At 35.6% G+C, this 15,274-nt stretch overlaps 2 protein-coding genes across 3 annotated transcripts in view; one reads left to right on the plus strand and one right to left on the minus strand.

The window, feature by feature from the left end:
* The window catches only part of LOC108203529 (probable aldo-keto reductase 2), an 85,533-nt gene that overhangs the window by 21,242 nt on the left and 49,017 nt on the right, over nucleotides 1–15,274 (plus strand). The window lies entirely within an intron of this gene.
* Nucleotides 253–14,718, minus strand: LOC108203672 (probable serine/threonine protein kinase IREH1). 2 transcript variants are annotated; one of them, XM_017372689.2, is made up of 18 exons: nucleotides 13,747–14,718; nucleotides 11,131–11,198; nucleotides 10,861–11,043; nucleotides 9,373–10,737; nucleotides 8,196–8,368; nucleotides 7,392–7,638; nucleotides 4,984–5,076; nucleotides 4,763–4,903; nucleotides 4,590–4,682; nucleotides 3,453–3,657; nucleotides 2,715–2,800; nucleotides 2,214–2,302; nucleotides 1,561–1,612; nucleotides 1,414–1,470; nucleotides 1,156–1,329; nucleotides 964–1,041; nucleotides 635–803; nucleotides 253–525 (listed from the first exon to the last, which is right to left on the minus strand). In XM_017372689.2, exons 1-17 carry the CDS (start codon nucleotides 14,525–14,527, stop codon nucleotides 720–722), a joined length of 3,969 nt encoding a protein of 1,322 aa, XP_017228178.1. In that variant the 5' UTR covers nucleotides 14,528–14,718; the 3' UTR covers nucleotides 253–525; nucleotides 635–719. The 2 variants fall into 2 exon arrangements, with proteins under 2 accessions (XP_017228178.1, XP_017228180.1); XM_017372691.2 differs by having other exon boundaries at nucleotides 489–520.

The following is a 15,274-nucleotide window of genomic DNA, read 5'->3' on the forward strand; positions in this document are numbered from 1 at the left end:
TACACTTCCAACGATAAAGTTTATTTCAACTCCAATAATTAATAAAGCTCAAGGAAGGAACTACAATTTTCTTAGCTCAACTTAGGAATTTATAATTTCTCGTTTAGAAAATGGAACTCGTTTCCCTAGGAACTAGACATTCTTTGGAACAAATTTTGCAGGCGGCCTCTGCTGCACCAAATGGAAAAGGTCTCATGCAAAAACAACTTGAAAACATAAGGCATTTGTCAAAAAGCTTATCAAGCCCAAAGATGTTAAATTGAACTCTTTAATAGTATAATACTTATAATAGTACAGAATACCCAATTTACAAAGCCGGGGAAGGTACTCTCATTGATCCGGAGGGTGAACAAGTTAACCTTAAGCCTGAAGCCGGAAGCAGATACACAATGGTACAGGTTAATTCAGCATACATTCAAATGTTCAAACTATTATCACTGCTCAAACGGAGGATGACAGCATGCAGTCACTCCTTTTTGAGAGAATCATTTCACTCTTGCAGTTTGTCTTCAACCTGCTTCTATTCTAAAAATGCAACAGATTCAGTATAAAGATCTTTTTCTGATAATTATAAAAATCAGCAAAGCAGCGAAAAATTAGGGAAGGTAAACATGGCAGCAAAAAATGTACTTACATGTACAGAGGTATACAGACAACACTCTGGTGATTTGTCCCACTTCAAATTATTCCAATGCCAAAATCTCAATTCAAGAAAATGTTTATGTATTGGGATTCGTTGGTGAATCTTCTTTCCATCCTTTTGTAAGCAGATCGTAATTGATTGATGCAAGTTCAGATAGATTCTGTTATCAAAATAAACACAATATTAGGCAATTATTATAAAAGATAACTGATAACTGTCAAAAAACCAACTTCAGAGGAGCAGTAATAGTTATGCCGTGCTACCAATATATTTAATGGGACAGTACACTGTCAGAAAATCTGTACTAGGATAAAAATTACCTTGAAAGAAAAATTGCTAAAGGAATAATTGACTGATGATCCTGATTCAAACTCAGCAACCCCAGAATAATCATGCCCCTGTATAGCAGCATTCAAACACAATATTGAGGTTAATAACCTTTTTTTTAAACATAAGTTTATTTTAAAACAGCTAGCAAACATTAGCTTCGGTCACTTATAACTATACTGTACCACATCATCATGACGATTACTATGGCAACTACTGCTACCACTAATGCTACCACTATCAGTAGAATCCTCAAACTCGCTGCCTGCATGAACTTGCTCATCTGAAGGATTCCATGTAAAGCGACTTGTGAAGTAGCTAGTGTCCATTGGGCTCTCTGATGCAGGAACAAATGCAGCCTGAAAAAGAAGGGATTGGCATCATCAATCTGAGATATTGAATGATATCCATGTCCAACATATTAAGTGGCCACGTGGTCTCACCTTCTGCCTTGCAAGTGTGTTCCAATTAATGTCTCTAAAAAAAGGATGCTGCTTCACCTGCATAATCACTTAATGAGTACAGAGATTTTGACACAAGAGGTTTACACTTTCAAAAGTATAATGAAACATATAAAATTACAAAGGTACCTCTGATGCTCCCCTGGCTCCAAGCCTCTGATTAGGATCTTCTCTCAACAACCTAAAGCAGGTCCAAGTACAGTTGAAGATTAAATGTATAGGCGTCGATGACCACATAAGGTTTGGGATAATAATCAGGTATAATTAGATTCATATACAGTCACAGTTAGGAAACTAAGCTGTGTCTTTTTAATAACATGCTCTATACTGGGAGAATAAACAGATCAGACAAAAAAACCAATCATAAAGCATGCAGTTATGCTGTGTTCAGTTGGATGACATGTGACCGGGTAAAAACGGAATACAATTTATACTACATAGATGCATTTATCCATGATACTAATACATCACATTTCATTTTACTAGTTAGTACTTCGTAGAGTTCAGTTCCACCAATTTTTGCATTAATCATCAGTTGCAGCTCCTAGCCCCATCATTCACAAACCTCCAAACATATATCATGCACCCCCTGAACATAATTTCTACTCTTACCTAATTTATCCTTCACTTCAGTCACTACTTATTTTTACAATAATCAACAACCAGTCTTGCCTCGTTTCAATTTACCAACCAAAGACTACATTAACACACACTAAAACCGTTCGCAGAAGGCAAACATACATCGATAATGAATGTAACAAAACGCTGAAAGCTTTTCTTACCGATCAACCAGATCTGCTGCTTCTGAGCTCATCTCTTCAGGAACTTGAGGCCAAGGTATGTTCCGATTGAGGATGTTATCAAATATTATCTGTTGAATAAAAACGAAACAAAAAAGCTTGATGTTTTTTCACTTATAAGGTGGATGTTTAAAAACCCCTGTAAATACTATGGGACGAAACAGGACAGAACCACAAAATCCAATTGACAAACAGAATTTCATAGAGAAGAACAACTGTGTTTATCAATTAATGCACACGATCCACTTTTACCTAATGTATATGATTCAGTTCTACTGTTCCATGCATATATATTCAGAAAGATTAGTACATACATACACAAATATAAAATTGAACATTTTTGTGAAAAAAGGCAGGTAAATTCCAACCACAAAGCCTATATTTCTGCTTTCCGTTTTTCTTTTAATCTCTATGGGAAGCCAGCAGTGGATAAAGTGGATGAAATGGTGCCCAAGAGAAAGACTAATTTTTAGAAGTACTAACCTGAGGATGCTCTGCATTGAAAGGCGGAATACCGACTATCAGCTCGAAAAGAATTACACCAACAGACCACCAATCAGCACTTGTGCCTGCCCATAAAAATAAAAGGGAAAGAGAAGACAATGTTAATGACTTTGAAAATGATGACCTCCACCAAGGAACAGTAGACCAAAGCCGCAACACCTAAAAGCAATTATGAAATTTAACTAGTATATTCAAGTATCAGTCATCTCAGGAGCGAGTAGCAGCTGTTTCATATTTATAGTATAACCGAACATAGGTATAATTTGTAGTCAATTGGTGGTACATGATTTGAGCCGGTTAAGACATCATAACACAAATAACATTATATATCTATATAAGAGACTCGTGCATCACATGGTATGCAATTATAAGCTGGTATACGTAAAAGTGTACACATATAGAATCCTGTCATGATAACATGGATACATAAATCAAAATTATTGTCTTAATATTAATTATACTACAAATTAATGAAAATATGAAAAAACATCAAAACAGAAATTGTTACTATGGATAACATAAGTTGTTCACCCCAAGTTTCAGGTCATCAATGACTAAACTACCATAAAATTTTACATAAATCCATAATATTTGTCATGACGTAAATGATGAAGATTATGCATTTCAGTTAATACTCTGGCGGAAGATTTCTTGAGTTACAAAGCAAATGCAAAAAAGTCGCTTATTTATTCCAAAGATGATGAGAAAGTGACAAACCATGTCCAGTTCCCAGAAGAATTTCAGGGGCCAGATAGTCAGGTGTACCAACAGCAGAACGTTTCGCACGCCTGTCCTGTTGATGCTGTGATGCAGATAGTTGCGAGTCGACTTCTTCTAAAAGTGATGCCCCACTAACTGCTGGGCCTGATAAATCATCTGTGCTGTTGATGAGACCGACTTTTGAAAGCCCAAAGTCTGTCAACTGCCACCAAAAAGAAATCAAATGAAGAAATCCCACACGTGTCGGTAGAAATAATATATATAAATATATTTATATTAGATGAACTAAGATGCCTAAGACCAACAAATCAATGTTCATACTATATATGTCAAGCACATATCCTTCCAAATTCCAAGCACTATAAAATAATGAAATATGTAATTACTATATTCAGAAAAATATTTGCATAATATAAACTTGCTTTCTTATGCTCTAATTGATGACTCAAGTCCTTTGATGCTGACTCCTCAAGCCTTGCACGGGTTTCCCGATAATATCAGGGTAGAGATGAGTTTCAGGAGGAAAAGAGTGATTGGGTTTTTAAATTTTTATTGTCTATATGATTTTGGAATCTCTTCCGATTATATTTGACAATTACACGTTTCGTCACTATTTTGTATCATGTTCCCAGCATTTCATTGAACCGTATCAGAGTTTTTTGGCAGCTGTAGATATTTATCCACATCGAGTCACTGTCCTAATTCCTATATATTCTGCTTTCAGCATGTAAAGCTAATATATATATATATATATATATATATATATATATATATATATATATATATATATATATAATATGGCTATTTGCTCAAATCAAAACTACTAAAACAAAAACTAAATACAAACCAACAGAAACTACCCCTATATGACATCACTCACCTGAGCCCAACCCCGGCCCCACTAGAGCCTCAACAAGGCTCCAAACGAGCCCAAGAGCCCCCACTAGGCCCCACCTCGGTCCCAACCCCGGCCCACCTTGGGGTCCATCCCCGGTCCCCTAAACCCTTCCCCTTCTCCTTAACTGCATCGGTTTATATTTGGTTTCTATTTTTGTGATTTGTAATGGAGTAGGACCCAATAGGATATTACAGGGCCTTACGCATTACCCAAACTGTGAAAATAAAACGTGTTACCTTCAGATGACCATCGTGTGCAATCAACAAATTATCCGGCTTTAGGTCACGATGAACAATGCGCAAGGAATGTAAATATTCTAAAGCAAGCACCTGTCAATAATTTAAACAACAATTAGCATCTCGACAACAAGTTGCATGATAGAATAGTTTCTGAAAACCAAAATATTTACCACTTCTGCAATATATACACGAGCAACGTCCTCATCCAAACAGCCAAGATTTCTCAATAATGAATACAGATCTCCACCATTTAAGTATTCCATTACGAGATACAAGTTTTCACGACATGTAAATGAATAGAAGAAGCGAACCTGGTAATTTTGGCATTAATTTTAGACATCAGGCACAATTTGAACGTATAATTGAACTTGTAATAATACTCCGTACTCACCACAAAAGGATTTCGAACTGCAATCAAAATATCACGCTCCGCCAAAATACTCTCAACAGCATTTTTACGGACCATATCAGCTTTTTTAAGAACCTGAAAAATTACATATATTACGACCAGTACAACAATATAATTCAATGAATAAACAAATCAAATATGCAGGACTATTTACAAAATCATTTCCACTTGTCCAAGTTATGATGGGTCTATGGGTGCTTTTGTAAGATTACATAACGCATATAAATATGTGACACCTCCTAGATGGTATGTACTGTCTAACATACCATGAATCCTTGTAATTGTATAATGCTTCAACACAGACATTGTTTACATGTAATGGAATCAATAATGACACGATAGCATAATTTGCAAAAGTAAACATCAATAATGATAAATTAGAAAAGTCGAATGGAGTGAAATACAAAAATGATTGCATGAACATTAAGGACGAGTCAGAAACTTAAAGTAAGAATGTAGGCTAGTACTAAAAAAACAGAAGCCAAAGAAGAATAAATCTTCCCTTGATAAGGTACAAAACAAAGACGGTAAGGAGTATATCCAAGTTGGTTAAAATACATATATAAGTTATCTTGCAATATTTGGAAGTCCCAGAAATTACTTTCATTTGAGATCAAAGCTGCAAAGCGTGAAACACAACAATCCTAAAGTATCGGGACTCTTTATACTAGCACTTAAGATTACAGCTTACTTAGGGAAGTCATAGTGTGCAAGTCAAGTTTAAATTAAGTCAGTAATATGCTGTCAGGTAGGGTATTAATTAGTCAATGACTCAATGCTGATTATAGCTTACTTAGGGAAATCATATTATGCCAGGCAAGTTTGAATAAAATCATTGATATGCTGTCAGGCAGGGTATTGGTCAGTCAATGCTAATTGACTACTTTCTCTATGAATACCTGAGTTGTATTTGTTATTTCATTATATTGACAGTCTTAAAGTATCAGGACTCTTTATGCTAGCACTTAAGATTACAGCTTACTTAGGGAAGTCATAGTATACCAGTCCAGTTTGAAAAAAGATGGTGATATGCTGTCAGGTATTAGTTAGTCCATGTCGATTAGAACTAACTTAGGGAAAGTCATAGTATGCCCCAGTCAAATTTGAATAAAGTCGGTGATATCCTGTCAGGTAGGGTATCAGTTAGTCAATGCTAATTAAATAGTTCCCCTCTAAAGACCTAATTTGTACTAGCTCTATCATGATCCTCTCTCAAAGTCGGTGATATGATTAAGGCAGGGTGTTAATTGCCAATGCCCCCTCCTTCCCCTCGAACACATTATTTTATACATTCCTATTTGAACCAACAAAATTACCACAATAGTCAGAAAACACGAATAACTAGTAGCCAAGTCTCAATAGGCAAAGAGCAATTATTGTTATTATTATTATTATTTTTGCTAAAGCAATTATTAATATGGACATATGACACTTCTTTAGCTGGTATGACGTCATAAAACTACACCAGGTGGCTACATCAAAAGAAATAGATGACATTTATAGTACACCACAGGTTTTCCCGCAGTAGAAGGGATCAAGTCTTTGATAATATATTGAGACTGATTGCTTATATAGGGACAAAACATATTGGCCTACGACACGTACACAATTAGGCTTATCATATTAATAATTAAGAATCTATACACCCAGCTAGACAACACATGTAACTATTATATATAATTAAATATATTAAATATATGCAAAATCCAAGTATGAGAGATTAATAAAGACATGTTTTAAAGAGAGGTTCACTATTTTATTACAATAATCCCTAGTGTGATTTATAGTCTCTTTACATATTGCAGTTGTTCATTAAAAGGAGATTAAAGACATACCTTTCTGCTCACTTTCCATCTTCTATTTGAGTTTTTTACTTAAACTTGTTCAATTATATAAGTACTCTGAACACTGAATGAGTAATCAATTTTACTGTCCCAGAAATTTATTATTTATATCAAGAATATTAATATGATTGCTCTACTGTGTCCTTGTGCAATATAGTGCATGCTCTCATAGTTCGCGGAAAAGATTGAATGCAAGATATGACCGACTACAACTACACCTGCATGTGTCCAACCAAAGCCCAAGAACAATGACTATGTCAAGGTAGGTTCGACTACTAAAAGCCAGCTGAAGTCTGAAACAACTAGGACAGACTTGTTTGCATGTGCATGGAAATCACTACCACCATAATGTCTCAACTCTCAACTTTTTGCATGAATTGCGTAAATACAGAACATCTTAAAAAACATGAATATACACTCTTACACAAGGTCTAAATGATTGTCTGGAAGCATTCTGTATGAGTATTAATAACCAAAACGTAAACCGGCCTATGCACCAAACAAAAAAATAAACAACATATTTAGAACAAACAAAATAAAAGGTACCTTAATGGCAAAAAGATCTCCGGTGGTTCTTTTTTTTGCTAAAAAGACCCTACCAAATGCTCCACGACTAATTGGTTTAATAATCTCAAAGTCATCTATAGATGTTCTATCCTTGCTAGAATGTATAGGACTCGTTCTTAAGCTCCTTACAACATCGTCATCTAATGGAGCATCTTCATCAATAACTGTAGAAGATATGTCAACTTTTTCATCATCGAGCAGCTCACAAAGCTGCAAATACTTTTCCCTGATGACACAAACTAATATGTTTCAGCTCAAGAAATTGCAGTTGTATCTTATATACCGCTTTTATTAGGCAAGCTAGGGGCAACAAATTTTCAGCACTACCACTAAAACATATATATTACTCCCTACGTCCCATCCAATTGTTTACATTCGGGATGGAGGGCTCGGCACGCATTTTAAGGCTCGTATAAAGTATAGTTTTATAAATTATTTTAAAAATTTTCTTTCTCTGAGTAAAATTTTAAACATTAGATTTTTATTCAAAAAAAGAAAATTTCAAAAATAAGTTACGGAATTAAACTTTATATGAGCCTTAAAATGTGTGTCGAGCCCTCCGTTCCAAACGTAAACTACTAGATGGGACGGAGGGAGTAGTAAGGTTTCAAAGAAAACAATGTTGAGTAGTTTTAGGAATAAATTGGAGAAAAGAAAGAGTTAAAGGATTGAGCAAAAGGGCAATGTCACATTACAGTCATTCAGAGGTGAGGAGTTGATGGTTCTGGTTTTCATACAGTTTGATATGGCAACTTAAATAACTGTGAAGATGAGGGAACTCACCTAATCAACTTCTCTATACGGGCTCCAAACGTCTCGACAGTAAGAGAATCAAACTTTTTGTGGTCAATTACAACTCTTAAATCCTCTAGACAAGTAAGCAAGTAAGGTGATGAGCGATCATCTTCTAGAGGTGTATTTGCAGCACATCGAGCAATATCAGCCAGTTCAGTCATCTACAAGATCAAAGAAGCTTTAATCGCAGTCATCAAGAATAATACAATCATATACGTACTAAACAATTTAATAGCATTACGATAAAACAATAGTAACTAGAGTATTTCAAAAGTGTAAAATGGGCACCTTGGACTCTATTTAGCAAATGAAATAGTTTAAATGGAAAAATTCGCTTACAACACAGCATGGGATAAAAAAGTCAAGTTTCCTACTCTCCTGAGTCCTGACCTTTGGGTTTGGTAATTGGTGAGCTTATTGGCTCTGGTACTCATAAGAACTTTAACAGCATAAAATTTCCGCAAGTGATATTTACAAGTGAAGTATGTTAAAATCAGTAGCCAAAGGGTCGTAAATCATATTACTTACTATTAGCCATGGGCTCATGGCATTCAATTTGCACATTATATGTAGCCTATTCAATAGACTACATTACAAGTATATGTAGATGGAGTAAGTTTAAAGCTAACTATACTGGAAAAGATAGGTATTCTAGAATACAAATCACCAGAAAAGGAATAAGCCTACCAATAAAATAGTAGCAGGCTATTATCAAGTAAAAAGATTGATAATGTTCTGAATTTGTTAATTTTAGTTCATATCTATAATTTGGTAGATGGTTGGATCAGCGACTGAGGCATAGTACTTTTATATACTTATAAGGACTCTATCAACCTCAATTCTATAAGATAATGTCCATTGGATCATATAAAATTATACAACACTCAAACAATTACTATATCTGCATTAATTCAAATTTTACATTTACAGCTATACCTTCTGGATCAAATAGGACCTCCAGTACTAGTTAAATGGAGGATGCATGATAGTTCCCAATAAAATTGTCAAATTGTGATATTACATTTTGAAAATAGAAATCCTTAACTATATAGCAGTTACCAAGAGATAAACAAGTGAATTAGTAAACAGTAATTATTCAATCAACAGAATAGTAGATGTACCAAGAAAAGGACCTAGCCACCTAGGTAGAATATAGTTTAACTACCTGCGGAAGGTCATCATATTCAGAATAAGAGCTTTTTCCAGCTAATAATAAGTCCATCGGGTTTGTTTGTGGTGTCATTGGAGACCTAGGAGTCATGCTACCTGCAGAGGACGTAGTCATTCCTTGATCAGACTTAGGACCAAATCGTGTCCTGCATGACATGGATGGCAGACCTTTAAGGTCTTCCATGAATACAGAATTATCAGCTTCAGGGAAACAGTCGAGCATATCTTCTGAGCCTCTACGGGACCAGTCACTGAGTTTTGGAGAATGTAGATCACAATCCTCAGTAATACTTGAGTTTGATGCTTTAGCTACATCTGGAGATCCATGTTGGAAATCCTTTTGTGATAAAGACTCCATCAGTTTCTCAAGAGTTTCGCTAATCCTCACAAGGCGCACATCAACATTTACACCCTTTTGATCACATTGATCAGCAATAGCACATATTCTAGAGTGATCTTCCACATGTAATGTAGGAACCTCCTCCTCACAAATGCGACAAATTATGCTTTCATCAGCAATGTTTGTCTGATCTCCCCAATGACCCCAAGAAGCTTTATGCCGATGCTTGGAAACATTTGTTGGATGTCCGTGAAAATCTTTAGGAGGATGTTCAAGAGACTTCGGAGTAGAGATATCCATATCAGAACTACCTTTCCTATTATTTAGAACCTCTGAAGCCTCTGGTTCTGTACCAATTTTTTCATCCTCTGACACAGCAGCTTTCTGAGGGCTTTTTACTCCAGGAGATGGAAACTTCTTCCAAGATGCCATTCTATCCCTGTTTGAAGGAGAGTCTAAGTTCTTTGCAATCTCTAGAGTAGGGGGAGATACAAAACTTTCAGGTTGCATGGCTTGGTCTTTCTTCCAGTTCAAACTATGTTGCTCCTGACTGTATGATTTTCTTGATGCAGCCTTCGAAGACTTTGCAGATCCGATCCCACCTCTTCCTGCACCTCCAGGAATCCTCTCATCTACAGTATGCAGTGATTGACGAAGATGCAGGGCATGTTCGTCCTCTGCAAATCCACTTTCCTTGTGGAACTGCAACAATCTAGTACACCTTGTGAGAATGAAAAGCATTCGAGTATGAAGTTGCTTCAGGATACCCATAGGAAGCTCTTGACGCCTATCATCCAACTCTTGAACTATGCCTTCACACTGCAGCCAAAATTCTCCAGCCGATGTCATGGCACAGCTCCGAGCCATAACCAGTAGGTCCTCAATAGTTTCCTGCCACTCTGGATGACTTTCAGCATTCTTATCCAGAGTTTCTACTAGGTGTGCAGCAAAGACACGCAGATCAGAGTCTACTTCTTCCTTTGCTTTGTCAAATTTTGCTCGAATCATGACTAATACCTCCTGCAAGTGTATAGTGGTGAAGAATGAGACACAACCAATTCAATAAACATATACTTATATAGCAAAGTAAAAAACACATACATTACAACGATAAAGATAACTACAAAAATAACTAAAAACTACCTCCAAATTATTCGAACGCCGAGGCTTCCATAATGGAAAAGGTCGTACACCTTTAGAGTTCAATTCATGAGAGAAACTCTTAATATCTGCAGGAAACCGCACTCTTGGTGCACTTGTAACGCGGAGTATGGCTTGAAATCGGGGTGATTCAGATTCCTTTGGGTTTTCACAATCATATGGAGTCTAAGAATAAACATGATCAGCAAGGTAACATAATTACTAATATGCAGGATAAACTAAAACAAATTAAACATTGGAGTAAAATATTACCTTTGCTTCTGGAGTAAGCAGATCAGCACTCTTCAAACCACCAGGATGGCCTGATGAATTTATATGCCCTGTTAAATAATTCGAGCTATCAAGAACACTTTATACACTCTTATAGCATTCACTAACTCAACTCAATACCAAAACATTGTATTTTCTTTAATTCATTATTAAATGAGCATATCTTCAGGGGCCCAAATTATTGCCAGCGGTGCCATTTGACAATTGTAGTTCTAATTCATTAAATTAAAGTTTACATTCCCTCAGCAACTGGAGCAAAAAAACATGACCCAAGGCTTAACTATATTTAGGTATCTAGTATCCAGAACTATATCACTTGTCACTGCAGATCGTGACACTGAGTCCATTTGAGTAAACCATTAAAATAAAAATAATAATTATTATGACTTGGACTTTTTTGGTAAGTTAAAAGCAGAACTAAAAATTTAAGGTTATTTTCTCTATAGATAATGTTATAGTTGATTTTATTTGTTTTGTCATAAGAACTTATAAGTCGTTAAAATAGAAGATTCTAATAAGTTATACATGTGGACGATGATATTAACATATGTATTCAGGTAAAATTACAAAACTAAAAAAGTTACTCTAGTCAAATTCTAACTTCTAGCTGTTTTCAACTTTTATTTACTTACTATATTACTATTGCACAAACACATTGTCTTTCACCTTTTTAACTTGGTATTAAACACAGAATGCACATTGCACACATTGTAATTTTCCACATAAAGTGGAACCTTTACTCCAAATAGGTCAAAATTGATACCTTATGCAGACAGCTGTGTTAGCAACACGAAAATTCACATATATTACAAGCTTGGACAGGAACTGCATATAGTACAGATCAGTCCACTGCTAGAAGTTAAAACCAGATGTGGTATTTATTTCACCAACAATCTTATTTTGAATGCAGACACCAGCTTAATGAACATAAATATCACAAGGAGCTACGAAGTTCAGTATTATGAACCACACTCCACCACTAAAACAAATAAAATGTAAACACAAATGGTAACAGTGTGAATCACTAGAACAATAATAAAAGCATGAGAAATTCAAATTTTGAAGGAGGAGAAAATTCTTAAAGCAAAAAAAAAAAAAAAAACCACACACATCATCTACTGTGACACGAGCACTCTGACTTGCTCAATAGAGATTTAAGATTTTACTAATTGTTTGCTCAGCTAGATTAATATGTGACTTCTCTTATACATTTATATTGGTTTTAAGAGCATCTTTAGTGCAGAGCCCAACTCTGTCAACCTTTTAACTATAAAAAAATATTAAGTAAAATAATTAAGATTATACCAATAGAAAAAAAGAGTGATGAGATGTCATAAAGAACAAGAAGTCGCCGGAAGTGGCAAGTTGAGACTGGCCAACTTTTGCTTCTTCCTGAAAAGCTTGATTTATAATCAAAATCCTTCTCATGTATTCCAATGCAGGAGTTGGGCCTGCACTGGAGCTGCCCTAGTGTACTCTGGGGTTAAGGGAGACATTGATATATACTGATATTGTTTAGTTATTGGTGCGGTTGTGCTGGACTTGCTTTTACAAATTAGTCACAAAATATCTTCGGCTATTGAGTATTACAATGAAAAGTAGCTGTACTTGGTACACTTTACTCAACTAAACAATGATCCAAATTAAATATTAGTCTTCCATTGTGAAGCATCCTTTGTTTAGGAAAGAAAGGCGCTGAGAAGAAACCACTATATCTAAAACATTACTTACTACATCAGGCTGAAAATCTGTTCCACAGGCAATAAAACAACAAAACTTGTGCACAGGAAATTTGTTAGAAGCTGTCATACGCAGAGACTCTAAAACAAGAACGAACACAGTGGCTACCAGGATTAAAATAAGAAGCAAATATAGGAAAACAAAAGAACAATGAAAGTCTTAATAACACAGCTTAGGTCTCCTTTCTTCCCCATTGACCAGTAACAGAAAGAAAACACACCATGTCTTCGTTACAACTTCCCCAAACCCAATCCCTTGCCAAAAAACTGCGCTCAATAATTTGCTTTGTGACCTAAGAAAAACCTAAACTACCTCAAAACTTTAAAACCCGTACATATCCACCACACGTCAAAATATCAATTTTGACGCCAAACTGTAGTTGCAAATAAAAGAAACAGATTCTTCACTATTTCTAGTATAATTTAACGAATTCCAGAACCTCTTGGCATGAATATGTCCACTATCCTAGTGTGAAATTAATAAATTAAAGAGCAGGTATCAAACAATAGTAATCAGCACTAGAAAGGTATGTACATAAATATGGAGAGGAATATATGGCTGAAAAATGCAAGCAATTTGCATAGCTAAATTACAAATACTTATGATAAGTTGACTCTATATAATCGAGTGGATATACAATTCACCTTTACTTGCATATTCTACTATAAACCAGGTAACTAATTTACATTGCCCATTGATGGCAATCATTTCTGTACATATATGGATTGTTGACAATGTCACGTCACACTTCTGATTAAAATAAAACCTTTTAGTTTACATAGTACACTCTTAATCCCTATCTGTAATATATTGCAATGTTCATAAACACACTAATAATACTCATAGTTAGAATTATACCTGCATCAGCCGACGAGGTTCCAGCATCTTGCAACCGAGAACGGGCCTGAACAGGACTCTGATCCCTCGAAGCCACCCGTTCAGTAGACATCCTATCTCTCGAATCGCCACCCCCATTATCAGCCCACCCAACAAAACTAACATTCTCTGCACCCAAATCTTTCTTCCTCAAATCCGCCTTCCCCCTCCCTACATCCTTCCCCCCTTTAGACAAATTACTAACTCCAATCCCGCCTTTACCATAACCACTACCCCCATCCCTCCCACTACTACTCCCAAACCCGAAAAAACTCTCCTGTGGCAATGGCCCCGATCTCGTCTTAATCCGATTCAACCCTAACGACGAAGCCAAAATCGGCGAAACAGTATTCAATCCGTCCCCTCCTTTCTTCCCCTTCCCGGACCCACTCATCGTCTTCTCAATCGAAGACAAATCAGTCTTAACCTCATTTTTAACATTCCGATTCACCCCCAACTTCCCTTTACCACTGCCACTGCTAATCAAACTAGGGCTCTTACTTTTACTGGCACTAACACTACTATTACTCAATTTAACATCATTAATTTTCTTTTTATCTTGCTTAGTACTAGCACCACTACTACTAGGTGACGAAACATTTGAATCATCAATCGAAACAGTTTTCGATTTCACCTTCTTTTTATCAGATCCAGTGGGAGAACTCGAACTCGAGCCGAACGATCTAGGGCTATTGTTGGATCCATCAGGACTCGAAGTGCTTGATGATTTCTTCGATGAGAATAATCTGCCTTTGAACACCATTAGATCTTTCAATCAAGGTAGCCTTCTCATGAATCTGAGTGGATTGATTTTAATTTATGCGCGTGTGTTTCTCTGTGCACACAGGTGTTTGAGTAAATGACTGAATGAAGTTGAATTTATGAACGTGAAGTTGGGAGAGAAAGAGAGAGAGAGCGGTGATTGTCAAAGTTTGAACAAGGGGGAGAAAAGGTTGGACTGCGTGAAAATGCGGTTTTTGTAATAAGTTGCTTTAGTGGGGTAATGGGTAGTGGATAATGCATTTTTTTTTTTTTTACTTTTCAATAAGTTTAAATACTTTTTTTTTTGAAACTAATAAGTTTAAATACTTGTTATTGATAATTACTCGAAATTTTTAACTACAAAAATGTAAATATTCTAAAACTTTGAATTACTATTTCTCAATTGCTTCTATCGTGGCAAACAAGAGTTCAGAGGTGTCACTCTCCGTCAGTTTCGTTAATTACTTAAAAGAGAGTTAAAAGTAGAAAAAATTAAAATCAAGAAAAAGTCGGAAATTTTGATATTTCCATTTTTTTTACATTGGGCCAAATCCGGCTCGGATAAATTTGTTATTTTAGAGATTTTATTAATTTACCGAGTATTAATTTAAAGAGTTATTACTGTAATTAATATATTACTCCCTTTATTTGGATTTAATAGTCGCTTAACTTTTTTGCACGCATTTTTAAGAATTTTGACCGCATACATAAAATTTATTTTTAAAATTTTTTTCTTTTGTTGATAAAA

Source organism: Daucus carota, chromosome 1, assembly GCF_001625215.2.
Source record: "Daucus carota subsp. sativus chromosome 1, DH1 v3.0, whole genome shotgun sequence".
In the NCBI taxonomy this organism is placed as follows: Eukaryota; Viridiplantae; Streptophyta; class Magnoliopsida; order Apiales; family Apiaceae; genus Daucus; species Daucus carota.